Source organism: Ochotona curzoniae, unplaced genomic scaffold (genome assembly GCF_017591425.1).
Source record: "Ochotona curzoniae isolate NIBS_2020 unplaced genomic scaffold, NIBS_Ocur_1.0 contig_883, whole genome shotgun sequence".
Lineage (NCBI taxonomy): Eukaryota > Metazoa > Chordata > Mammalia > Lagomorpha > Ochotonidae > Ochotona > Ochotona curzoniae.
In genome coordinates, this window is record NW_024466599.1 from 55,600,805 (window position 1) to 55,627,778 (window position 26,974).

General features: G+C 40.8%; 1 protein-coding gene across 1 annotated transcript; it reads left to right on the plus strand.

Moving 5' to 3' along the window:
- The first annotated feature begins 1,107 nt into the window (after nt 1-1,107).
- On the plus strand, nt 1,108-26,974 carry SUCLG1 (succinate-CoA ligase GDP/ADP-forming subunit alpha). The gene is made up of 9 exons (XM_040993619.1): nt 1,108-1,235; nt 8,357-8,460; nt 10,769-10,885; nt 15,075-15,287; nt 15,449-15,506; nt 17,084-17,167; nt 19,898-20,049; nt 25,019-25,207; nt 26,731-26,974. Exons 1-9 carry the CDS (start codon nt 1,139-1,141, stop codon nt 26,755-26,757), a joined length of 1,041 nt encoding a protein of 346 aa, XP_040849553.1. The 5' UTR covers nt 1,108-1,138; the 3' UTR covers nt 26,758-26,974.

The following is a 26,974-nucleotide window of genomic DNA, read 5'->3' on the forward strand; positions in this document are numbered from 1 at the left end:
TTTCTCTTTGTCCTGGCATTGTTCTAGGTGTTGGAAATACATAAGTGTGTAAAACAAGCAAAAAAATCTCTCCCTTTATAGAAACTATACATTCATTAAAGTCATACTGAAATAATTTTGTAACTATATGCTTTATCAATTATGTGACATTAAATGTGTAACTACTATCTAGTGAAAGCTCAGGAAGGATTTTGTGATTTAGTATGGGTCTCATACTGAACATACTTGGAAAGCACTGATACACTATTTAACTGAGAAATTCACTTATCACAAGGGCACGACCTTCTGGATGAGGGAGTTTGTTTGCAGTCGAGTTCCACTCCAGACTGAAAACATTCGGGACACAGAGGAAACATATTGATATGATGAGGCACCTCAGGAGCAGGAGCAAGGCTTCAGATTAGGATTGCTTTTATCTTTTGTTTTCCTTTTGACCCTGCGACTCTGAAGAAGTGCTTGCTGGAGTAAAGTCACATGACCCCCAACTCCTCAGGGAAGAGGCGCACTAGGTGCTCGTTAAGACGTCTATCATGACTTGTTTAGCTCAAAGGTTCCCAAATTCAGGAAAGGTGTCAGTAAGCCAACTTGGTCTTTCTGTCTCGGACCTTCCCTTCGCCGGTCACTGGCGGGAGCAGATTCGCTACGACCGTCAGCTATCCTTCCGGATCCTGCGCAAGGACAGGCGATAGAATGAGGGGGCAGGCGACTGGCCTAGGACACCGGGAGTTCTGGCGCGACTCCTCGCATCCCACCTCGCTGTCTCTCCGCTCCTTTTGCCCCAGCGTCCCTCAATCTCCTCAGGTTTGACTGTCTGCTTACGTCCTCGCTTCCCTTCGTGGAAGTTCCCACATAAGCTACAAACTACATTTCCCACAATGCCACGTACAGCCCAGTCTCCGTGGTATCTCCCTAAGATGCCGTTATAATTAAAATAGCCCAAATTCACATTTCTGAGGAAGAAACGACTTATTAACTTCTTCCCAAAAAGTTATCGCTTCTTTTTCCCCCTCACATAACACCTACTTTCGGCAAACGACCTGTGGTCCAGAAAATTCTGACAGGCGACTGCTTTGGCCACCCTCCTCCTGAGGCTTCGGGGCTTGCTAGGTCCCCGGGGACCTAGCGGTGTCATTGGCGGATGACCGCAGCTCTAGCTGCTGCCGCGTCCACCGCGACCATGGTCTCTGGCAGCAGCGGCCTGGCGGCCGCCCGCCTACTATCACGCACGTTCCTCTGTGAGTCGGGCCGGGACTCCATCCTCCTGTCCCTTAGGTGCTCGGGGTCCGCAGGTCCCCACCGTCCGCGCCAGGCCGCAGCTGCGTCCTCCTGGCGGGACCTCGGCGAGGGCTGGGGAGCCTTGTGGGGTGACCTGAGCTTTACCGGATACGTGGGGCAGGGCCCCGAGTCAGGCCGCTGGAGGATGGTGACCCGGAGCCGGGAGCGTGACGAGGGGAGCGGCGGGGCGGCGCCTGGCCTGGCCCGGTGTGGCGTGGGGAGTGCGGAGGAGCGGGGCGGACTCAGCCCGGAGAGTGTCTGGGTGGAGAGAAGGGGCACACGAGCTTTCTAATAGGAAGTGGGAGCTGGAGCTGTTTGTACTGCGGAGTCCGCAGTCGGAGTCGTGCTGTCTGCAGACCGAGGGTCTGGGCAGTGGCCGTGGCCCGCACCCTTCCTCCAGCCACTTAATTGCCCTGTCTCCACCTGGCGGCATGACCCTCAGGTTGCGAAAACTGAACGCGCAGGGTTGCTGGTCTTTGAGTAACGCTGCCTGCTGAAAATTCTTGCCTGTGTTCAAAGTCTGTAAGTTAGGGCTGGAACAAACTTTGGAATTCACCACATCCGAGTTTGACGTCTGGTTGTTCTGGTGCCTGCTGTGTCATAACCTCGGGCGCTTTTTCTCGAATCTGTTTCTCAACAAATGGTTCAAACCACCCCCCCCAAAACCATATCCTGTTCGATTGAAAGTGAGGCGCCAGCACTTGTAAGGTGCATGATTCTGTCTGGCGCCAGAAGTGGAAAAGGATTACTGGTTAAAGTTATGACGCTGTTATTTGGCAGGCGCATCGTGATTGAAGATGCTTTGCAAACTAGAGCTTTCAGAGGCTCTGGGTTCTTTATGCAGCCGAAGAAATTGACGCAAAATGTCCAGTGTGTAATACGTGGCTACATCTCTTTTCCTTTCTTCCGCCTTGCTTTATAATTCTGCTGCTCATGCTGAGTGTTGAATAAGACTTCGTTTCTTTCTTAAGGCGATGTTCCCAAAGTGTACAGCGGTGAACAGGCCTTCAGGGCTTTGTTTTGTTACCAGAGCACTTCAGGGCAGAGGTCTGACTGGATAACTGGTGAAATAGGGAAGAATTGGTTTGTTTGGGAAAGTTTCTTGCAGTTTTTTATGCAATCACTTGAGGGTGTTTTAGGCATTAGGGGGGAGTGGGGAAGGATTAGTTATGCCCAGTAATCCCTTTGGTCAGTGGAGTTTTGAGAACAAGGCTCGAAGAAGTAATGGGTATTGACTTACACTAACTCGTTTGAAGGGAGCACGGTTTAAAATGTGGAAGGTGAGATGGGTAGCCTGGCCCTGGGGGCGGGGGTGGCCCCAGGAAAGTGTGGGCCGCCTGTGTCTTGCTCTGGGCCCTTGCCGGGCTGAGGTGCTGGGGAGTCTCGCCTTGGGTGAGTGGACTGTTGGAATAGGAGAGGCATCCAGAGAAGGAGGCAGCTAGAGCAGTAGGCCCCTTCGTTTACCCCAGCAGCACCTAATGACACTTCACCAATCCTCCTCTCACAGAACAAGTGTTTTTCTTCCTAGATCCCCTGGTTTGTTTTTCTGTTGCTGGAGTTGCCGTCTTGGATTCTACAAGTCCTGTGATTAGCCTGAGAATTGAATTATCTGAGAAGTTTGAGATCTAAAGCAATATAGTGTCTATACAAGAAGTTGGGTTACAGACAACAGTCTTTTTAATGTATAAAGCCCAATAAATACACAAAGCACCAACTCATCTTTCCTGTGCACAGTTTGAAAAGGCAGCAGCCACAACACTACTTTGCAAACTTCTTTTAAGTTGCTCACAAATGATGGTCTGAAGGTTAATCGAAACTAGAGAGGCAGGTGTTAGCACCGTGGCTTGGTGGTCTTGCTGTTTACCCCAGCAGGCCTGTGTGAGTCCACTTCCTTCTGCTCTACTTCAGCGTCCTGCGAGGCAGCAGATGATGGCTCAACTCCTTGGGTCCCTGCCATCCACATGGGAGACCAGGTGGAGTCTAGGCTCCCTGCTTCAGCCTGGCCCAGCCCCAGCTGCGGCTGGTATTTGTGCAATGAACCAGGCCATGGAAGGTTTCTCCATGTCAGGCTGTTTTTCAAGTAGATGAAAATGAATACGTATTTTTTAGAGGCTAGAAATGCTAGAAAATGTTGTTACCTCTGTTCTCTTTCATTTCTGCTGATGGTGCACTACGTGCTGAAGGTAGTAAGTGTTGGAATATTGATTTGAGTTCAAAAAGAGAACAACAAAACACGTAACTATGCCTTCCAGAACTCTTGAAAGGGGTAGCTTAGAATGTTAGAAAATTTTGATCCCCTAAGCCCTCTAAGTCACATAGCTTATGAAAAAAAGGAAAGAGTCCAATTAAAATTGGGAAAGAAAATAAAGTGAGATTTCTGTTATAAAGGTTTAAGTTTTATAATCATCTTTTAAATAATGATGTTTCAGGAGATCCTAGAAATTCTGTATTTTAAAATTTCAAAATTATGAGGTTTTAAGCCCCAGAAAGTGAACCTCACAGTCTGTAGGGTTCCCCACCTTTGGCAAATGAGAAAATAACTGCAGAGACTCTCCCAGCCATACCACAAGGGATACGAGAGCCTGGGCTTTTGACTCTACAGTGTCCTTTCCATTAATGTGTGCTGTGTGATAATTTGAACATTTTATTTGAAGTGCTGGGTTTTTTTCCTTTTTCTTTTTTAGTAGTCTCAGGTTTCTTGAGAAGGTCACTGCACTATTCAGTTGTACCACTTGGTGTTTTACCGTTACGCTTGCCAAGTTGTGTAGGACTGTTTTTAGAATCAGGAAAATGTTTAGAAATGTAGTAGGAAAAGGAGACTCTGAATCATTAATGCTTCCGATGATAATGTGTTATTGCAAGGCATTAACATCTTTGTTTTGCAAATCTTTGTTTTGCAAATCTTCGTTTTATAGTTTGGAAGTATGGGACAGCCATGGTCCAAATATTCAACTATGACTGTGAGAAAATGTTTTGATTTTTAATATCACTAGTTCTTCCATAGAAATGTAGTTGGAGATATTCAAAATAATTTCTTTTAAGGATAGAGGAAGTTTCGTTTGGCCAAAGGATGGGCATTTTATTGGCTTAGGCCCGCCCTTCTTTTTTATTATATTATAGTATTAGAGCAAGGGATCTTGCAGCTTCTGGTTCACTCCCTGAATGGCCACATGGCCGGAGCTGCGTCAAGCAGAAGTTAGGAGCCTGGAGCTTCCTCTGGGTCTCCTACATTGTCACAGGGTCCTAAGGGAGTGAGCCAGCCTCACCTGCTTTCCTAAGCCATAATCGGGGGACTGGGAAATAGAGCAGTTGGGACTTGGAAGTGGCATCCACATGGGAGGCCAGTGTGCCAGCCCTGACAGCATTTTTTCTTACTAATACTTGATAGTGCTTAAAAACATTGTGTATTAGATTTGATGAAATATGGCACAGTCAATAAAGCTTCCTGTGTGAGTCAATATTAAAAATATAATTTCACATTTGAATAGGGCATTGTTTAGGATTTGGGGCTAAATGATTACTAACCAGTCCAACAGGCAGGTAACAGTAGCCTTGGCATTACATTTGCATACTACATATGGTTAATAAGTATATGTTAGTTAAATTCACAAGTATGTGGGTGAATAAATGAGTAGCAGGCATGGAGTTGGAGTTAGGAGTATGTTTATGAACAGAGTCTTAGGATATTGGTTAGGAACACAGTGCTTGTCACACAAGGGTGTGGCTTGTGTCCACCTGGGCACGTTCACTTTGGACATAGACTGCACCATTTGTCTTGCTGGACAGTTCATAATGTTGCAATTGTTGCTGAAGAACAGGATTTGAATATGTGACCTACTGGTCCAAATGCCTTACTCCCTGTAAAAGCACATGTCTGAGACTCCCTAATCCGCTTCCTTCATCATTGTTACAGTTTGCACTTTCATTTTTGCTTAATGTTCAGGGCAGAAAGGGCTTGAGTCTGTCTTGTTCAGCTTGTGGATGTCTGACACCTGCTGGGTGATAACCTGCCTCAGTGAATGCCACAGAGCAATTTGGTCTGCTCATTCCACATCAGTAATAAACAAAATAGCTGGGCCTGGTGTGGTAGCCTAGTGGCTAAAGTCTTCTCTTTGAACATACCAGGATCCCATATGGGTACTGGTTCTAATCCCGGCAGTCCCGTTTCCCATCCAGCTCCCTGCTTGTGGGCTGGGAAAGCAGCCGAGGACAGCCCAAAGCCTTGGGACACTGCACCTGTATGGGAGACCCGGAAGAAGCTCCTGGCTCCTGGCTTTGAATTGGCTCAGCTCTGGACATTGCAGCCACTTGGGGAGTGAACCTTTGGGCGGAAGATCTTCCTCTGTCTCTCCTCCTCTCGTATATTTGATTTTGCAATAAAAATAAAATCTTAAAAAACAAACAACAACAACAAAGATAGCTATTAGTAATCCAGTGCTTCCCCTCCTGTAGGCATTACTTGATGTGCTTTATATATTATGAACTAAGTCTCACATCAGACTGTGAGGTAATAAAAATTATCCTCATTTTTACAGTGAGCTTGCAATATCACAAATCCTTTATTTGTTAAACACTGTGTGTACATACCATGTGTAGGCATGAGTTAATATGTTTATAAAAAACATAGAATATCCATTAGAATATATATTAAAACATTATGGCTGGGCTTACTTGGTTTTTAAAATATGAACCATGGGTTTTGTTTTTTTTAGGACAAGATTCAGATTTTGTGCCCTTGTAGATTTGTGGACCCAATTATGAGAGTGTACAAGGGACTGCTACCCTCTGCATAGAGATCATCTCATAATAACCTTGCAGCTTCCCCACTGACAGCTGGTGCTTCATTTACAGATAGGAAGATCAAAGCCAATACTGATGAAACGACAGGCTGTGGATTCTGGGCCGTGGCTGGCGAGCAGCAGAGCAGGCCTGTCTGCCTTGGTGGTGTTCCCAGTGGCTCCTGGGACACAGCCCCAGGGTGAGGGTGGCCTGTATGGGGAGAAAATGTTGCCACTGATTCCCCTGCAGGTGTCCCAGGATATGCAGCGACAACTATCACCATTAGGGAGTTCTGGTGACCAAATACTGGCCACCTTGCTGTCTTAATATTTAATTAAAAATGCTCATTTTGTCATTAATAATAACGTTAGAAATTTCATCATACATTGCTTTAACTTTTGTCATCAGTTGTGTTTCTTGTGTATGGCCCTTTTTGTTTCTTCTGTTAGGGAAGGGCAAGAGTGGGCCTTGAGTGACAGAGTGGGCTGGTTGGGCTCTGCTGCTCATTCAGTGGAGATATCTTGGGCCTCGGTTCCCTGCTGCATCTGCCGACCTGGGGTCAGGTACTGAGTTGCTGTTGCTGAATTGGGACTTGACTGTCACTCTCCCTCATGGCCCCTTGTTCAGCAGTCTGTTACCCAGCAGTTCTGTGGGTGCACACAGCAGTCCTTTCCTGGATAGTAAGGCGGGATTTGGGGCCCATCCTTCCCTTGGAGTCCCAGGGGACTTTAGGTCACACCTGCTAGGAACAGACACTGGTGATCCTTGTAGAACATGAACCCTGAGGATTTAGGGGAGCATGAAGCAGAAAGCATGATGTTGGTGGGTTATGGGTAATGTATGATGAGAGAAGATGTTCTTTTCTGGTTGTGGGCTTCATGGGCTACCTCACTGGGAGGTGGGGGCCTGACTGCTTAGAGGAGTCTTGGGTTGGCCCTAGAGAGGGCAGATTGGTTAGCTGTAAAGCAGGGTTAGAAGCTAGACACCATTGTCAGTCGTGTGTTTTTCTTCTTACTGAATTTTGAAGTAAGGAGCTGGTAACAATTGAAAAATTGTGGATTTTTCTGTTTTCTTAGTTATTGTGAAAAATGGCAGTATTTTTAAAAAAATAAACTTCTCATATCCCTTCCTATGATTTCCATATTTGTTTTTTTGTGAGTCCTTGTGTCCTACATCAGAAGAAATCAAATTGACATTGTTTATATTTTAGATGAGTTTTATTCTATGACTTTTTTTAGATTATTTTTTATCTACTTCAAAGGCAGTGCTACAAAGAGAGAGGGAGAAATAGAGAGCAAGGCCTTCCTCTGCTGGTTCACTCCTCAAATGACTGCAGCAAGCAGGAACCAGAACTTCTTCCCAGGTTTTGCCCGTGGATGCACTCCAGCCATCCTGTACTGCTCCAGCGCATTGCATTAGCAGGGCGCCTGGGTGGGATGCTGTTGCTTCAGGTGGCCACTTGACCCGTTAAGCACCAGCACTGGCCTCCGTGACTTAACATTTAATGTATTATTCCTGGGCAGCGAGTTGCAGAGTAGTTGTCACCTATACCCCTGACACATTGTGCCCTCTTAGCTCATTTATTGTTTGTTGTTATTGGACTTAAGAATACTGAGTCAAATGGGAAACCACGTGGCAGTTTAATAACTGTTATTGATGGGGGTAATACCTGGTTTCTAGTCCTCACTTTTAATTTGATATGTTTGTCTTTGAACCTCACTTTGCTTTTGGAGAATGAAGATAATAAACCAACTTTCCTGTTTTGGTTAAGAAAACATTACAAGATTTGGTAATGGGGATCCTGAAGAATAAAGCAGGGTCTATTATTATTATATATTATTATTATCTGCTGTACTCAGTGTGTTTCATTAGAAAATGACATTTGGAAGCAGGCAGTTAGCCTAGTGGTTAGATGACTGTGTCCCACTTCAGAGTGCTTGGGTGGGATTCCCAGTGTTGGCTACTTATTCCAGATTCCTGCTAATGCAAACTTCCTGGGAGGCAGTGGTGTGGCTCAAGCAGCTGGGATGCTGTGCCCCACATTTGAGACTGGGTTCTGCTCCTGAAGCCCTGACCCAGCCCCCGAGGTTGAAGACTTTTTAGGGGAGTGAGCTTGCAGATGGGAGCCTTCTGTTTTCTTACTGTCTCTCTGCTTAATTAAAGAAAGTACCATTTAAATTTGCTGTAATCATAGGATACTCTTGTAGTAAAGGTTTTTTTTTTTGGTGGGGGGTGTCACCAAGTTGAATTCATGGTTTCAAAGATGAGAAAAATTTCATAATATATCATGTTTACTTTTCAGTGCAACAGAATGGGATTCGACATTGTTCCTATACAGCTTCCCGGAAGCATCTGTACATTGATAAAAATACAAAGGTTATTTGCCAGGGTTTCACTGGTAAGCAGGTATGTGTATTTGGATTTTTGTTAAAAATTTTTTTTTCTATTTTTAATATTACAAAAGTAATAGGTTACTCTTGCTGAAAAATATACTGTGTAGTGTTAAGGCTGAACATTTAGAAGAGAATGGGTGCTATAATCAGCTGTGAGATGAAAGTTTTGTTTGTTTATTAAAGCTTTTATTAATTTTACTTAAGAGTTACAGAGAGAGAAGGAAAGACATAAAGAGAGATCTTTCACCCACTGTCATGCCCCAGGTCCCGCAGTGGCCAGAGCTGGGCCATTCTGAAGCTAGGAGTGTCTTCCTGGTCTCCCATGTGGGTGCAGGGGCCCAAGCACTTGGGCCATCTCTGCTGCTTTCATAGGCCATAAGTAGAGAGCTGAATTGGAAGTGGACCGCCTGAACACACACCGGCACCCGTATGGGATTCTGGCACCTCAGGCAGATGCTTAGCTTGCTGTACCATCGTGTTGGCTCTGAAAATTATTTTTAAATTTATCTTGAAAATCCATGGACTGTGACATATTGTTTTAAAATGACTACAGTGCCACTTATTTTCTGCCAGTGTTGAATCTGATCATTGTTTTTAACAATTGATAAAGTAGGTTGCTGCTGTTCAAAAAGTGTTGTGCAGAATCTACCTGCAGTACAGAGAAATGCTGAGATGGTCATGGGAACTGAGCAGGGCAGCGGCAACAGCACGTTGACATTCCCCATCACTCACAGGGACTTACAGGCAAGATCGCCTGAAGGATTTTAATTTGTTCTCATTCACTTAGTTATTCTCTTTCTTCTCTGCCTACATCATAGAAGTTGTATACGTTTAAATATATCTGTCATGTGATTTATGATGAAATCACAAAATGAATATCTCCTTTTTCTTATTGTTTGTTCCCTAAGAATTGCTTTTGTTACTAAGTTAGCATGAACTTGGAAGTGTATTTGATGCAAATGGCACAGTAAAGCCACGAAGCAGGTGGTTCCTGAGGCCTTTGTGCGGAACAGATTGAAAGTGAGCATGGACAGTAATCCCTGAAGAGTTTTGGGTAACTTAGGTCAAGGTGGCAGCAGTGAAAAGGGAAACTGTTGTTTATGATTTGAAGGTAGAGCTGTATAATTTATTAATGGGCAGGTCTGGGTTATAAGAAAAAGAGAAGAAGTCAGGGTGACTTCCCTGGTTTTTGTCTGAATGTTGGTAGAGGTTGTTCCTGAGATGGGCGGGACTGGGGAGGGGCGTGGTCAGGAGTGCAGGTTCAGAGCTTGTTCAATCTGCGATGCTCACTGCACCTCCAAGTGTGGATAGGCAGCTGACGGGGTCAGGGTAGCGTCCAAAGCAAATGTCTGGGCTAGATTCGCATAGTGGAGTAGAGTGGCTGTGTATATAGTGAGGAGGGGATCATCCCATGGATGGTATTGCTGTGATAAGTGTGATATCACTCAGGACATGAATTTGGAGAAAATAGGAAAAGTTTAAGAGAAAGCAGAGGAAAACTAAAGGAGGCAAATAGAGCTTTAGAAGCTTAGCCAAAACAAACAACCAACAACAGCAGCTTAATTCCTGGAGACAGTTTTGGTTGTCTCAGATTGGAGGAAGGAAGGACATGGTCCTGGCAAATGGGTAGAGGTAAGGAATGCTTTTAAATAACCTGTGAAGCACAGGATGATTTCACATAACAGTAAAAAATCACGTGTCCCAGTGGCCACCGAGGCTGTGGTTGGGAGAGAGAGAGTGGGCAGGGAAGTAGTAGCTGGGCAGCATTAAAAGCTCGCTTAAGATGGCTAGAATGGAAGGCAGCTTTACAGGCAGGAAAGACTTTCTTGATGATCAGTAATTTAAAGTGAGAGCAGCCAACACGACTTTGTTTTGTTTTCTCTAGTCACTGGCTGCACAACCACAGTCTCAAAGTAGGTAGCACACGGGGTTTAGCCAAGGTTTCGGTTTTATTACATGTGTAGTTTCAAGTGAGGGAGATCCAAGGTTGTTGGGTGGGTATAATGCTTGACCACAGATTTTAAACTGAGTAAAGACAAGGGTGAGGAGAGAGGGAATTTAGGAAGAGATGTTCTTTTAAGTAAACACCATAGTATTTCTGGTCTTCAACCAACTTGGAAAATAGAATAAAAATAGGCTAATTTTCATAACTATTTTGGTTCAAAACTGTACATAGTAAGTTAATGAATACACTGGGTAACTTTACTGTCTGGGAAAAGTTAACCTATTTGTTTTTCTTTTCCTAAGTGGCCAACATTGCCCTTTGAACTCTTAGCTTCCCAGTCTGCCTTTTCTTATGGATCCTCTGTTTTTCCCATTAGGGCACCTTTCATAGCCAGCAGGCCTTGGAATATGGCACCAAACTGGTTGGAGGAACCACTCCCGGGAAAGGAGGCAAGACACATCTGGGTTTACCCGTCTTCAATACTGTGAAGGAGGTAATTAATGGCACCTGAGTTTGGCAAGGAAAGAAGGGAAAGAATGTGCTTTATTTGGGTACAGTTTTTAAATTTGTCCCATTTGGTGGAATCACTGTTTGCTATTTTAAAATCTAACAACCCAAAGCAATCTGAATTATAGTGAAAAACTGGAATATCATTTTTGTTTATAGACATGCATCAGCTGTAAAGGTAAGAAGTGCTATGATTGGCAGTTATCTTTTTGCTTTGTTATCTTTTGCTTACCTTTCGTTGGGATGTCAGCAGCCACCTGCTAACTCTTCATGTGTGCAGGACTATGCTAGGTGCTTTGTACAGATTGTCTCACTTGGGCCTTACTCTCTGAGGCGGTGCTGTGAACCCACCACTGCCTCTCCCTCTCTGCCTTTTTAAGGCAGAGTTACAGGGAGGGAGAATAAGAGGAATGTTTCATCTACTGGTTCACGCCCTAAATGGTCACGATGGCTTAAACTGACTAAGTTGAAGCTAGAAACCAAGAGCTTCATTCATCTTGGTCTACCACATGTCTCACAGGGGCTTCAAGTACGTGGGCCATCTTTTGCTGTGTTCCAGGTATATTAGCAGGGAGCTGGATTGGAAATGGAGTGTCCTGGACTTGAACGTGGGATGGGATACTGACCTCACAGATGGTGGCTTAACCTGTGGTCGCTGTCATCTCCCTTCTAAAGACAAGAGTAATGCTGGTGCAGAGAAGTTAAATATCTAGCCATGTTTTCACAGTTAAAAAGTGACACAGAGGAAGGCTCAGCATAAATAATGTCATCTTCTGCATGCAAACCGACAAATCACATGGTGCTCATTCCTAATCTAAATTTCTGATTTCTTAGTATTTTTTAAATGCTTTATGAACTAAACTTATTTTGCTAAAGCTCTTCTAATGTGTACCTTTGTAAAAATTCACATGTTTCAAAGTTCTTGCTTTCCATATTTCAGATTTTGCTAGTTTAAATTTTATGTATTCTCTCAGTTTTACTCTAATAAGAACATATACAGATGGGCCCAGCACGGTGGCTCAATGCTAAATCCTCACTTTGCAGCACTGGGATCCCATATTGGTGCCAATTTGTGTTCTGACTGCTCCACTTCCCATCCAGCTCCCTGCTTGTGGCCTGGGAAAGCTGTGGAGAATGGCCCTGAGCCATGGGACCCTGCATTGTGAAAGCAGCTCCTATCTCCTGGCTTTGAGTTGGCTCAGCTCCAGCTATTGCAGCCACTAGGGAAGTGAGTGAATCAGGGAATAGATCTTAGTCTCTGTCTCTTCTGTCTATAAATCTGATCTGCCTTTTCAATAAAAATAAATAAATCTTTTTCTAAAGATCCTGGTGTGTTCAAGGAGAAGATCCTTATTTTTTTTAAAAACTAACTTACAGGGCCCACCGCGATTGCGCAAATGGTTAAGGTCCTCGCCTTGCATGCCCGGGATCCCATATGGGCGCCGGTTCTATCCCGGCAGCCCCACTTCCCTTCCAGCTCCCTGCCTGTGGCCTGGGAAAGCAGTCTAGGACGACCCAAAGCTTTGGGACCCTGCACCCGTGTGGGAGACCCGGAAGAGGCTCCTGGCTACGGATCGGCATAGCATCGGCCATTGCACTCACTTGTGGAGTGAATCATCAGACGGAAGGTCTTCCTCTCTGTCTCTCCTCTCTGTATATCCACCTTTCCAATAAAAAATAATAAAAATAAATCTTAAAAAAAAAAAACTAACTTATAAAACTTAAAGGAAGAAAAAAACTTGAAAAAACATTTTTAAAAAGACATTAAATTATTCCTTTGTAAAGGAACATGATTTACAGCCTTTGTTACTTTTTCAATCATACTCTACTTCAAAACACAAATACATACACAGGCTACCCTATCTTCAAGTTTAAAGTAAACTGAAAACCACAAAGTTTTAGGATTTTTTGTATTTGAGAAATAAGAGTACAAATCAACATCAAGTTGATTAGTATTTTTAAAGAGAACGAAGTCTACAAATCTGTAAATTTCAAAATGTAATACTTTAAAATATATACCATAAAAGCATGTCAAACCATTATACCATATTTCTACATATGTATTCTTTTTTCTTTTAAGATTTATTTATTTCTGGGCCTAGCATGATAGTGTAGTGGTTGAAGTCCTCACCTTGAACACCCCAGGATCCCATCTGGGCACTGGTTCTAACCCCGGCAGTCCCGTTTCCCATCCAGCTCCCTGCTTGTGGGCTGGGAAAGCAGTCAAGGATGGCCCAAAGCCTTGAGACCCTGCACCCATGTGGGAGACCCGGAAGGAGCTCCTGGCTCCTGGCTTTGGACTGGCTCAGCTCTGGACGTTGTGGCCACTTGGGGAGGGAATCATTGGATGGAAGACCTTCCTCTCTGTGTCTCCTCCTCTCTGCACAAATAGGTGTAGCATTTGGATGCAATGTTCTGTAAATTCTTTGACAGATACTATGTCTCTCACCTGTTCAGCTTTACAAGGAGCTTTCTGAGGAGTGGGATGGATTCCTTTTATCTGGTGTGATTTCCAGCCAGCACGTTGTTCTTTGCAGCATTATTAGGTAGACAATGATGGGATGTAGTTTTAAATAGAATATCTACATGCCTGTGGTTTAAATGATTTTGTTTCTAGGTTTTTAAATTTCTTTTGCTCCCCTCTATCTTCATCTTGAACAGGTTTTGTTTTTGTTTTTAGATTTATTTCTTTTCAAGAGAGAGTGAAAGATCTTCCAGCCCTTGGTTCATTTCCTCAATGCCTGTAATAGCCAGGACTGGGGCAGGACAATGCCACGAGCCAGGAGCGTCCTGTAGGTCTTCCAAGCGGGTGATAGAACCTGGGAAGTTGAGCCGTCACCTGCTGCATCTGGGGTGCACACTGTCAGGAAGGTGGATCGGAGGGAAAGGTGGGACTGCATCTCAGGCATTCATGTGTGGGATGTGAGCAACCTTACACCACAGTGCCTACCCCTGTACAGAGTTCTTCACAAAATGATTTTTGACTCCCAGCATCATTTGTGGATTATTTGTCAACATCTTTTGCCTTTGATCTTGTGTTACTCTCATGATACTTGTGTTTGTTAGGGATGCAGTTTAAAAAAAAAAAGCTTCTCAGTCTCTGGGCAACTGGGCTATTCAAGAAGGATTCTCAAGGCACTGCCTTTTACCTCTGTCTCTTTCTCGTTATACCTATATATTCTGTACCTTAGTATGCCTTGTAAACTCATGCTGGTGTGTAATGACTTGGCTTCAGTATCTGGTTTGTAAAGCTTGGGTACTAAGCAAGCATTCAGGATTGCTAGGATAGGTGTTGTTGCTTTTAGAGAGCCGGAGATCATCAGTTATTGTTCAGCAATGTCTCTTACTGTAGAAGCGATATAGCTGCACGTGGAGACAGTTTGATGGATACATCTGTATTTATATAGGTGGAGAGTATGTAAAGAAAGACCAAAGGCAGGTTCATGTCAGAGGAAGGAACAGCAATAAATAAATAAATAAATAAATAAATAAATAAATAAATAAATAAATAAATAAATAAATAAGGTCTCTTTAAGGATCTGCATTATAGTGGGTGATAATGGTAGGGTCTGTTGTTTGTTTGACTCCTTTCTTATTCTATTTCCCTTCAGGCATATGCACTTTAGTTCTATTTGTTTTTAATAAGTGTGTGTTTGGAGTAAAAATTATAGGCAAAAAAACTTCTTTTGCTGTGTTCTTGACAATCTTTACCAAGTGTGATGTATGTTTAAAGAGATGTTGAAGAAACAAGTTCTGGCGACTTGGGGACTTGTCACTAGATCTCGCTCTCCTGGGCAGGTTCCAGCTTTTGGGTACTGGACTAGTGGTACAGTGTCTTGGGTACTCTTTCTTGGTCACTGTGACAACAACAACAATAAGTGTGCCACAGGAATGAGGGTACACAAGTGTAAATCTGACAGTGCTCTCAGGTTTACTGACTTGACATCATCGATCTTGTAATTCATGGTAGTTTTCAACATGGGACAGAGAGGAAGCTCGGCTTGATTGTGTTCTTGTCTGTCTAGTGAACCTGAGAATGGGAAGAATGAAGACATTTTGTCTCTTTTGAGTGCTATCTTTTCCTGATCTCAAAATGGGATTAGAATCTTGCTGTTGATTTTATTTCCCACTGGTTATGAATGAACTAATAAAGTGTCTCATGGATGTTGTTTCAGGCCAAAGAACAAACAGGAGCAACTGCTTCTGTCATTTATGTTCCTCCTCCTTTTGCCGCTGCCGCCATTGATGAAGCTATTGAGGCAGAAATGCCCTTGGTGGTGTGCATTACTGAAGGCATCCCACAGCAGGACATGGTCCGGGTCAAGCATAAACTGCTGCGCCAAGGAAAGACAAGACTCATCGGGCCAAATTGCCCTGGAGTCATCAATGTGAGTTGAAAAAGTTACAAAAGAAAAAAAAAAAACACCACTAGATTTAGCCTTTCAACAGGATAAACAATTTTGAATAACTCTAAGCAAAATTTTATATATGGCCTGTGAGTTTTATTTCTTTACTTTTCTCAAACTATAATTGACTGTGTTATTTTCAGCCTGGAGAATGCAAAATTGGCATCATGCCTGGCCATATTCACAAGAAAGGAAGAATTGGTGAGTTTGTTATCTTTCTTATAGATTAAGAAAAATTTTTTGCCTGAACTCTCAAAACTTACAAAGAGAATTTATGAGTGTACAAATAAAAACATTTTTCAAAAATATTTGACTTTAGTAGTATTTACCTGGGGAAGTTTTTTCGTAAATCAATTTTATGTTCTGGGAAGCACTTACAGTTCTGCAGAATCAGTGAAGATGTTGGTAATGGAGTAGAGGGATAGTGTAATGTTTTCTTGCTTAGCACACTGTGTCCTTCTGTGTGTTTGCATGTCTTAGCAGTAAGTTTCAGTTTGTTACTGTGCTACAGCTTGTTTATCCATTCTTCCCTTAATGAATATTTGGGTTGATTCCATATTGGACCCTTATGAACAGGGTCAAGTAAATATTCTGTTGGTAGACATGATTAATTTCTCTTAGGTACAATACTTTGGAATAATATTATTAAGTTACAGGGTGGAGTACGATCATCTTTAACCAAAAAATTGCAAAATGGTTTTTTTGAAGAGGCTGAATAATTTTGTGTTCTTGCCTCCAATGCATGAAAATTTAGTTGTTATGTATTTTTGCTAGCATATAGGATTGATAGCTTTTTTTCTTTTAATTTACTTATTATACAGGGAGCAAATAGCATCTTATTGTGGTTTTAATTTCAACCTTCCTCATTGGCATTTGGTGTTGTCACTATTTTTTATGTTAGCTATTTTGAGAACTGTTTAGTGATATTGCATTGTCGTTTTCATTTTTACTTCTCTAATGGCTAATAATATTGACCATTTTTTCACCTTCTCAATTCTCATCTGTATACTATCTTCAGTGGAATACAGCCCTCCTGCCTTTACTGTTCACATTCTTATTGGATTATGTGTTTCTTTCTATTATGAGAGTTCTTTATGTATTCTAGATATTAGTACTTTGATAGATATGTCTGTATCTATAAAAACTTTTTGGGATATTGTTAGGAATATAGCAAGAACACAGCTAGCAGTCATTCCCCATGTAATCCTCTCAAAGATAGGTCCTTAGGGAAAGGAAGGGAGGCCATGTTGAGGAAGCCACTGAGAAGGACCTTGGACCTTATTGATTTAAAATCTATATACTGATTGAAGATCATTGGAAAAATAGTTGTGGGGAAGGTGGCTGATGGCCAGTTTTGATGGTTTGGTAGTTTGGTTACCTGAATAATCATCTGTTATGTTCTGGGGCCCTAAGCAGGATTGTACCCATCAGTTTCATATTGATATCCCTTTGATAAAGATTCTCAGAAGACATAATTTGTGTTTTTCTTGTATTTGCTTCTGCAGTTATTTGTGGTTATTTTAGTTACTTGTAGGTTAGTTACAAAGTTGTAAAATAACTTTAATATGCTTTCTTCTCTATCTACATTTAAAAACTTCCCTACTTTAATTTTAGCTTTTTCTTTTCATTTGAGGATATTAATTCATTTGGATGGAAAATCATGGAGTGAATTTTATGTATACTCATGTTAATTACTCCAAGTTTTAAAAATTTACTTTACCTTATGATAGTCTATGCTTTAAACAACACTTAATAGGTTTTAATTCTCTTCCTTTTAGGTATTGTGTCCAGATCTGGCACCCTAACTTACGAAGCAGTTCACCAAACAACACAAGTCGGATTGGGGCAGTCTTTGTGTGTTGGTGAGGGATTTTTGCTATTAATGAAAGAGTCTGATGTCTTCATTGAATGATATAGTTATCAATTAATTTTCAAAAGGTATTTATGACACTTTACTAAAAAGATGTTAGGAACTTGAATTTAATCTGCTAAAATATGAAGCTGTTATATATTTTTTTCAAGACTTATGGTCAAAGATTTTTCTCTTAAAAGATTTATTTATTTGAAAGAGCTTCAGACAAAGAGGGAAAGAAAAAGAGGCATTTTCTGTGTGTGGGTTCAATTCTCAAATGGTCTCAACAGCCGGAACTGGCCCAGATCAATGCCAGGACTCCTTCTGGGTCTCCCTCAAGTGTGGCATGGGCCTGTGCACTTGGACATTTTCCAGACACATTAATAGGGAGCTAGGTGAGAAGCTGAGCAGCTGCGACCCTGTCATAGCCCAAGATTTATTTCTTGGTTGAAGAATGATCATTTGAGATATGTTGCCCTAGAGAGCCTGGGTGCCCTGAAGAATCATTTATTTTGCTGTGAAGAATTGTTTAGTTATTGTAATGACTTTTGTTATTGTGATTATGGTCAGTGCTATATAGTTGCTAAATTCTTTGCCATTCACTGTCATTCTTAAAGCAGCCCTCTGAGAAACCCTCATCTGGGAAGTTGTACTAAGAAAACCACATTGGTAGGAAAGTGGAGGTTAAGGAAGATTAAGTGTCACATAACCCCCCTTCCTACCTCCCTCTTTAAAAATAGACATTTTAGCATGTTTTCACACTTTAATGCCATTGTTTATTGTGAAAAGCCAGGAAAATTTCTTTTATATATGTGCTCCTTTAAGTCCATTGAATATGTGTTAAATTTTGAAGATATGTTCTTTTTAAAAAAATTTTTTTAAAATATAAACCTGGAATATTTATTAAAATCCGAATATATAAATTGAGTATTTAAGTCATTACTTGGGTCCACTTTTTATATGCAAAACACAGTCTTGTGCATAAGAAAATGTGGTGTGACTGGGAATAAAAAATGTTTTGAAACAAAAACATTGGCCAATTCTGTTGTCACAATTTCAGTTTCTTTTTTCTTTTTTTTAAAGCTTTATTTGAAAGGCAGAACTACAGAGAGAGAATGAGATGTTCCATTCATTGATTCACTCCCTAAAGACCATAATGGCTAGGGCTGGTCCAGGCAGAATGCAGGAGCCAGGAATTCCACCCAAGTCTGTCACATGGGTGTTGGAGACTCTAGTACTTGGGGCATTCATCTGCTGTGTTCCTAAGAACATTACCAGGGAGCTGGTTCAGAAGTAGAACAGCCAGGATTCGAACCAGCACTCTCAGGTAGGATGCCAGTGTTACAAGTGTTAATTTGCAGCGTTACCATACTGGCCCCAGCTTCATTTTTTATTCTGTAAATGAGGAATAATTAAGTTCTTCTCACAAGGAAATTGAGGATATTAGGAATTTATTGGTCCAGTGTATGCTAACGGATAGGGCTCAATACATGGTGGTCACATAATGAATGTGAACTGCTTTTCTCAGCTTCATTTTTTAGAGGTGCATTTAAAAAGTAAGAAAATAATCCTACCCTCAGTAAGTTCATAATTTAAAAGTAAAAATTGGTAGTCTATAGGGAACTTTTACTTTAACCCAGTCTAATCTTTCTTTCTTAAATGGCATCTGCTGGTAGTAGAACCCCACCCCAATATGTAGTGTTTGCCATTACCTACTCTTGCATCTAAAGCAGGGATGGGGAATATTGGCCCATATGTAAGGTACGTGAAATCAGTTGATTTGGCCTTGCCAGGCAACCGTAGGTAAACTAGAAATTGAATAAATCTACAGCAGGACAATTTTAAAGTTGATAATTTTGTGTGGCTACAAAGGATGTTAAAAGCAGGTATTTTGTCCACTGTAGGAAAATGGTTCCCTCTGATGAGCTAAAGAAAGGGAGGGCAGTGTACCTTTCTGCCTGTTACCCTGTCGCTTTTCCTAAAACTGCAGAGTGTTTCTCTGCAACGTGCTTTATCAAGTACTTTTTTGTGCAAAAAATTACTAAATGTTTATTTTTACAACATAAACATGTTATTTTCTTAAAGCACTTATTTTTAAAGAGTTATCTGGGAATAATTTTGTAGGAAAGAAGAGGTTTGATAAGGGAACTAAGCTATAAAGAAAGTGAATGTTACAAAACAACTACCTTTTAGCATTTGTTAATATTGGAAAAAGAAATAATTAGCATTTTGATTTTTGAGTATTAGGTAAAAGATTTCTGATACATTTAAAAATAGAAAATAGAGATAGGTAAAATAAAAAAAAATAATTGAAACAGCATTTCTTGGCCTAAGTTATATGATTCATCCTTACATTTTTTTGTTGTTTAAATATTTGTTTACTTTTATTGGAAAGGCAGATTTACAGAGAGAAGGAGAGACAGAGAAAAAGATCTTTCATCAGCTGGTTCACTCTTCAAGTAGCTACAGTGGCCAGAGCTGAGCCTATCTGAAGCCAGGAGGCAGGAGCTTCTTCTGGGTCTCCCATGCGGGTGCAGAGTCCCAAAGCTTAGGGCCATCCTCAACTGCTTTCCCAGGGCACAAGCAGGGAGGTAGATGGCAGGCAGAACAGCCAGGATATGAACTGGTACCCATATGGGATGCCGGCACTTGCAAGGCGAGGACTTTAACCACTAGGTTACTGTGCTGGGTCCTCATCTTTAAATCTTTGACTAATGTTGATATTTTTTGACTTTTTCAGGCATTGGAGGTGATCCTTTTAATGGAACAAATTTTATTGACTGCCTGGAAATCTTTCTGAACGACTCAACCACAGAAGGCATCATCCTGATTGGTGAAATTGGTGGTAATGCTGAAGAAAATGCTGCGGACTTTTTGAAGCAACATAATTCAGTAAGTCTGGGTGCAGGACGATATAGATAGCTCTTTGCTGTTGAGTAACATCAAAGATTTGCTTTAGAAGTTGTGTGTATGTGTATGTGTTTTCCGTCTTTGGAGCTGGACCTTTGATATCACTTAGACTATTCTGGCTTCTTTGGATTTTTTTTTTCCCTCTTTCTTGCCATCATTGTTCTCTGTGTCTCCACTGCGAACCTTCCTCACTAGGATTCACCTCATATTTTGTGGTGGATAAGTTGGCCTTCTGTTGAACAGCGAACATTCAGGCCATCAGCCTAAAAACCCCACTTAGCCAGCAGACTTACATCTTCACCTGTGATTGGTCTTTTTTTCTTACAGTTTCAGGGGGGAGACAATTGTTGTTTCTAAACATCTTATCCCTTACATTTGTTGCCCGATTACCTCTCTCTGGCTTTGGACTTTGCTTTTGTAGCTTTCCCACTGATGACATGCTTTAATCTTGCCATCTGTGAAGGCTTTCCTTGTTGCCTTTGTGTCAGATGTAAAGGAGTAGAGAGGAGTAGCCTTATAGTTCTCTGTAGGTTGAGGGAGTTGAGCTCTTTGTGAGTGAAGGAGGGAGAAGAGGTAGAGCAGGCACAGTAATGACCACCACAGTGACTGTTTGCTCTGGCCATGATTATGTCCAAGAACCATGGGGAATAACGTGCAGGTAATTTCCAAAGTTTCTCTGTTGCCTATGGGTGAGTGGAAAAACAGCTCTAGGAAGCCAAGCAAGAGAGTGGAGATAACTTTCTATGCGTATGGGAGAGTGGAGGAATGAATGAATGAAATGCCATAGAAAAGTAATGAATGCTGGAGAGTTAAAGAAACTAAGTATTATGCCTCTAATTTGATACACACAAAACAGTGCATTTATTTGTGCTTTAGGGATGTTTAAGAAGTACTTTGAATATGTGATTTTCTTTTATGGTGATGTTAACCCTAACTCCCCCAAGATGTGACTGAACATTGCCCTCATTCTGGCTTCTGTATGCTTCCTAGAAGTTGTGAGATCTTGGACGTGTTTGTTGGTCTGATGCTTCCACTTTCCTACCTTGGTAATAGGGAGGATATCCCTAGCAGAATAAAGTAGTAGCTGCCTCCTCAAATTTGTTAAGGGTTGGAAGTTCAATGACTTAGCAACGTGTAGCCAAATAGGACTTGCATATGGTTAGCACTCTTGTTGAACTGCTTGCTGCTGTTGAGTCTCACTCTCCTGATACTGTATTTGCAGAGGTTGCCATGCCCTTGATTCCTTTTTCATCCTTTATATACTGTTGATTTTTCTCCTGGTTTTCTTCCTCTTTCTCCTTCCTGTCTATTTAAGTGAAAATGATAATCCTAAATATACTCTGTCATACATTCTGCAGTGTCCAGTGACAGGAGTCTGAGAAGTATCTTTGTTTTCTCTCATCCTCTGTTTCCACTGAGTTACAAAGCTCTGTCTCTCAGACTTTAGTGCTTTGTCTAGATTCAGGGCTCTCTCTGCCCCTCTCCCTACTGTGCTCAGGACTGGACTTTTTTCTCACTGTGATCTTCTCCATGATACTACCCTTCTTGATGTCTCTGCTTCTTTCCCCCAACTGCCTCTGCCCAGTGTCTCCCAGACCATCCTGATGTCCTTCTGAAATACAGACATTGTCGCCATTTGTCCCTGGTTAAAACCAGAAAGCATCTCACATGACGTGACAGATAAAGGGCAGGGTTAGCATGGTATTCTAATTCCTAGCCCAGTACCCAGACTTCCTTTTTAGGTCCAGTTCTTGTCCCATGTCACACACCAGTTTTCCTTCCCTAAGACATTCTAAGTATCTGACTGTCACTCCAGACTGCATTATGAACAGCAACTGTCATCTTTACTCTTGGAGCCCGGCCCAGTTCCCAGACGCAGTAGGCACAATAAATGTCGAATAAGAGAATAAATAATGTATTGTTAGGAGATCAGAGTGAAATGCTGGTAGATCATTTTAAAAGCAGGAAAGTTGTGAAATTTGAGATTTAAGTAAATATTTCTTAAGAAAAAATAAGTTAATATGGCATTATATGATGTTAAAATGAATTTTAAATGTATTTAGACCCAACTCTGTATCTCTTGAATAACTTAAATTTAGTGGGAAACTAAACATATACATTTTATTTCATTTGGCACATGTTTTCCTATTTTTAGTTTGTCCTTATGGGACTGATTTTTACATGGAATCTAATGAGTATGAGATTCTAGGTTTAGCAGTATCTGGCACAGTACTGGGTGTGGAGCAGATACTCAATAGACGTTACCTGCTGCTAACATACTGTTACAGTTCATAACAAGCAGAAGTGCTTTAATCTTTGTCTTGACCTTTAGAGAAAGACATTTTCTTTAGGAATGAGGAAACTGGCACGAGGAGGTCAGCAACCTGCCTGTGGTACACATCCAGGGGTGGGATTCGTGCCCAGGTCTGCCTAACTTTACCACCCTACTGTGAGAGGATCAGGAGGAAGATGGTGGGGGTTAAGGACAGAGCCAGCTGTCAGGCTGTGTGTGTATCATCCTACCTGGGCTTTCAGCTTCTTATAGCTTGTTGTTAGGCTCATATAATGACCAAAGGGCCATGAGTGAATAAATAAGGAGCTGTTATTTGTTTTTTGTCACAGATACTATGATACATGCTATATGTACAGAAATGAGATCATAATCCTGTTTTTAGTTTTGTACAGGAACTCTTGGGAAACAGGTTACAGACATTTTACTGAATGTAGTAGTAGAGTCATATAAAAGCAACAGAAGTATAACTGAAGAAATGAGGTGATCAACTGGAAGAACGTTTGTGGGGTGTGGAGAAAAGTCAGGAAAGGTTTATGGGGAAGAAGACATTTGACCTAGGTCTTACAAGTTTGCTAAATATCCAAGGGGAGTAGAGAAGGTTCTCAACAGAGGCCAGTGTAGATAGAGCAGTCTGAGTTAAAGACAAAAGGGAGAATGTAAGGCGGCACATCTAGAAGAATCAGTGTCAGACCGTGCAGCAGTGTGCGTAAAGTCAGGGCTGTGGAGTCATACGCGAACCGTTTACTGCAGTGTACCTCTAGTAAAAACAAAACAGAAGCCTTACTGTGCTGATCAGAACTATTGATTTTATGAAGTTTTGACAACTGAGTCTGTATTTTGTGATGAGATGGTAAGTAAAGCATTTTTGCAATAGGGGTTGTCAGCTGAACTACCTTAGTTGCTTTTTTTCTGGAACACCAATTTTTACTTTAAAGAGGTACTTGCAGACAGAGTGGTTTTTCAGACTTGGATGTTTGGCATCACTTGTCTCAGAAATGAAAAATGTGAACCTGCTGTTATCAGGAAAGCAACTGATATTTGTTGCTAATGACAGAATTTGAGGTTTCAGGTAAGTATTACAATTTTGAAAAATTCGTGTCTGCCACCCTGAGCTTGATGATGTCTCCCTATTTAGTGACTTTTAGTGAGATTTGATAATGCTGGCTGTGGTTTATTTGAAAGTTTTACATAACTCAGTGAATTGATATTTTCCAGCTTACCAATGCATGTTACAAAATCATTGTGGGTAAGATATGCAAAGTATAAGACTAATGGGTTTCAAAGTGACAAAGGACTAAGATTTTATTAGCATAATTTCAGATTCCAACATTACATCTAACTTTTGAGAAATTGCCACTTTAGGAACTTCAGTTATCTGAAATGCAATTCACATACTGCTTCTTTTTCTAGCTTTGTATTTGTGTAACTCCAGACTTTTTTCTTACACTTCAGCCAAATTAACATAGAGTAGCATATTGACTACAAAAACAGATATCACTTTTTTATTAAACATTCAAGACTTGTGACACATTTTAAAATGCCACTGTTACTAGAATATTTTTAATAGTTTTAAGTTGTTTTTAAATGAACTAAGAATTTATTAAAAATTTTTATAAAGTTTCTATTTAATTTTGAATACAGTAAATATTAAATATAATCTGTATGAACAAAAGCTGTTTGAGATCCTCAGGAATTTTTGTAACATTTTCTCTGATCGAATAGTTTAGGAGCTGCTGGTCTAGGGGAAGCTCTTAGTGCTGGAATCAAAACCGTTACCATCGAAGCACTTTGGTCAGGTTCTGCCTCCTGTAGGCCTCTCTGCTTTGCTTGTATTCTTTATTACCTCTGAACTATTGGAACTGTCGCATTACCTTTTATTGTGAAATTTAACTGTATATTCACATTTTCTTCTTGGTATTTCATAACTGATAGTGATATATATTTGATATTCTTCAACTACAGAGTAAATACAGAGTATATACATTCTTTTTTGTATGTATTTTATAACTCAGAATCTAGTACAGTGATAGTTTTGTGCTTAGATATTATATATTAGAATGGATTTTTGTTAAATGAAATCAAGAAATTCAGAGTAGAAAAGGCTCTTCAGCATTAATCTCATTCAGCCATTTAATTCCAAAGATGAGGAAAGAGGTTTGAAGAGATGTATCTTGTCCAAGGTACATAGGAAATTCAGTCTGAGTCCTATATGCTTTCTGCAATACCTTTCTGCCTCATTTCTTTAGCACATTTATTAAGGGTGAATAGACAAAATTAAGTTGAAATGAAACAGTCATATGTGTGTTTCTTAAGTCGTTATTAATCCAAGTCATGTATCACATGTTTTCAGATTTCTCTATTCCAGTGAATGATTGATACGTTTATTTGTAAAGCAGATTGTGCCAGTGAAACAGCAGTTTAATTTCCACCAGATATAAAAGCTTGCCAGGATTGTTTTCCCGAGTTTATATTGGAAGTTGCAACATTCTGGGGGGAATACAACAGGTATTTCATTCATAGTGTAGCATTTGCGTTGGTCTTCCTAGGGTGAATGATGGATATTCTCTGTCTCAGCCATTTACCATTTACCAGCAGGATCATGGATTTGAGTTCCAGTTCAGATTCTTAAGAGCATTTTAAATGCCACTTTGTCTCCAGGGTCCAAATGCCAAGCCTGTAGTGTCCTTCATTGCTGGCTTAACTGCTCCTCCTGGCAGAAGAATGGGTCATGCCGGGGCAATTATTGCTGGAGGGAAAGGTGGAGCTAAAGAGAAGATCTCTGCCCTCCAGAGTGCAGGAGTGGTGGTCAGCATGTCTCCTGCCCAGTTGGGAACCACCATCTACAAGGTGAGCTCTAAGCCGAGTGTGTGGAGTCACACTGGGTCCTGGAAACCATTTTCTTTTCTTCTGAGTCTTCATCTTTTTTTTTTTTCCATTCTGAAATGCATTTAAATTGTCTTAAAGCAACTCCATTAATGTTCTAATGCATTAATTTGGCACAACCAAGAATAATGTAATTTTAAAAATTGCCTTTAAACTTTGGGTTTTGTTTTTTTTGTAAGTGGCACAATACAGTTTGTAGTACAGCATTTTAAGAACCAAAACAGCCACACATTTCATTTTCTAGGTACCATGGAAGGTCTTTGAATGTAACTGCCCTGACCCCCATAGGAGTTGTGTTACTGAGGAGAAAGTTTGAGACTGAGGAGAAGAAATGGAAATTACGTGAAGAGGGAGTTGCTATACAGGGAGGTCTACAAAAGAGGATGGGGAGTTTCAGCCTTTAACTTCTGGCCCCGACAGTTGTGATGCCATTGTTGTGTATAGGTTGGAGGAGTAACTTACCTACTTCCTCTTTTCCCCTACTTTTTGTCGGATGGTGCAGCTTGAGGTATTCTACACAAGGAGTTTTTACCATTTTGGCACCTAAAACTTTAAAGCAATTTTTATGATGGTTGTAGACTTGCCAAAAACAAAAATAAAATAAGACAAAAATAATAGCCAAAACAATAGTAACCCTGCTTTTTTAAGCATGTTGAAAATCAGCACAATTTGTTTTCCCAGAAAGCAACGATATTCATAGAATTTTAAAGTCCTGATTTGATAGAATCATCTTTGCTGTTAGGAATAATAAGATGGATTCCTTGTTTTATTGAGACTTCTCATGTTCTTTGGAACATACTATGTGTCATGGTGTTTGAAATTAATCTAGGTGATTAGTAATGTACGAAGAAGTGTTTTATTTGAAAGTGGGGGAGAGAGATTGAAAAACATGGTTAATTCACATTAAATATGTGTGTTACCATTTCATTCCAGTAAGGGGCAGTAGGCACCTATACATTTTGTCCAACTCTAATTGTAACAGTCTAGAAAACTATGATTTTTAGTATTGTTTCCTGAAATCATTCTTGGTTTAAGGCATATATTTGTCTCAAGGATTTCTAAAGTCCTTGACATTTTGTTCAAATTCTGAGTCTGTGTTTAGTTTTAATCTTAGAAAATATAAGCAAACCTGTTTGAGGTTTGTATATATAGTATTATGGATTTGTGTAAGTGCGGTGAAATTTAACAACTCCTGATAATGATACTGCAGGGAAAAAATATTAATTAGAGCCTCCCACTCAGCCTCTGGATTAGGAGGTGTAAAATTGGAGCCTTGAATCTTGCTTAGTGCAAGCTGACACAGACTAACTTGAAAGTTGCTACGTTGTGTTCAAGCACCCTTCTAATACATTGTGCTTCTGTAATCTGGTTCAGAGATATTAAAGATAGTAGATTTCAGAATCATTTTGACCATGTATGTAATTTGGATCTTTTATCTCTTTGTCTCCTCTCAATTCTCCCATTTTTTTTTTTCTTTCTTCCTAAAGGAATTTGAGAAGAGGAAGATGCTATGAAAGAACAAAGCATAAAGTTTCTTAAACTTGTGGAGTGAATCATGACATGTGAACCAGTGGCAGTTTGCTTCTCTTGTCCATTGATTGTCAGCCTATGTGCCTGATATTGATCTTTTAAAACGATGGGAAGCCAAAGCAAGATTTAAAATGTCCTAAATTGAGATGTTTTCACCTCATTGTATAACAGAGACAGCCAATAAATCTACCTTGATTTGAA

What these genes read in the sequence shown, in the direction of transcription:
- SUCLG1 (XM_040993619.1), top strand. Translation starts at nt 1,139, where the DNA reads ATGACCGCAGCTCTAGCTGCTGCCGCGTCCACCGCGACCATGGTCTCT. An exon ending in ATTGCCCTGGAGTCATCAAT is followed by an intron (nt 15,288 to 15,448) that starts GTGAGTTGAAAA and finishes TGTTATTTTCAG; the next exon opens with CCTGGAGAATGCAAAATTGG. An exon ending in GGGGCAGTCTTTGTGTGTTG is followed by an intron (nt 17,168 to 19,897) that starts GTGAGGGATTTT and finishes TGACTTTTTCAG; the next exon opens with GCATTGGAGGTGATCCTTTT.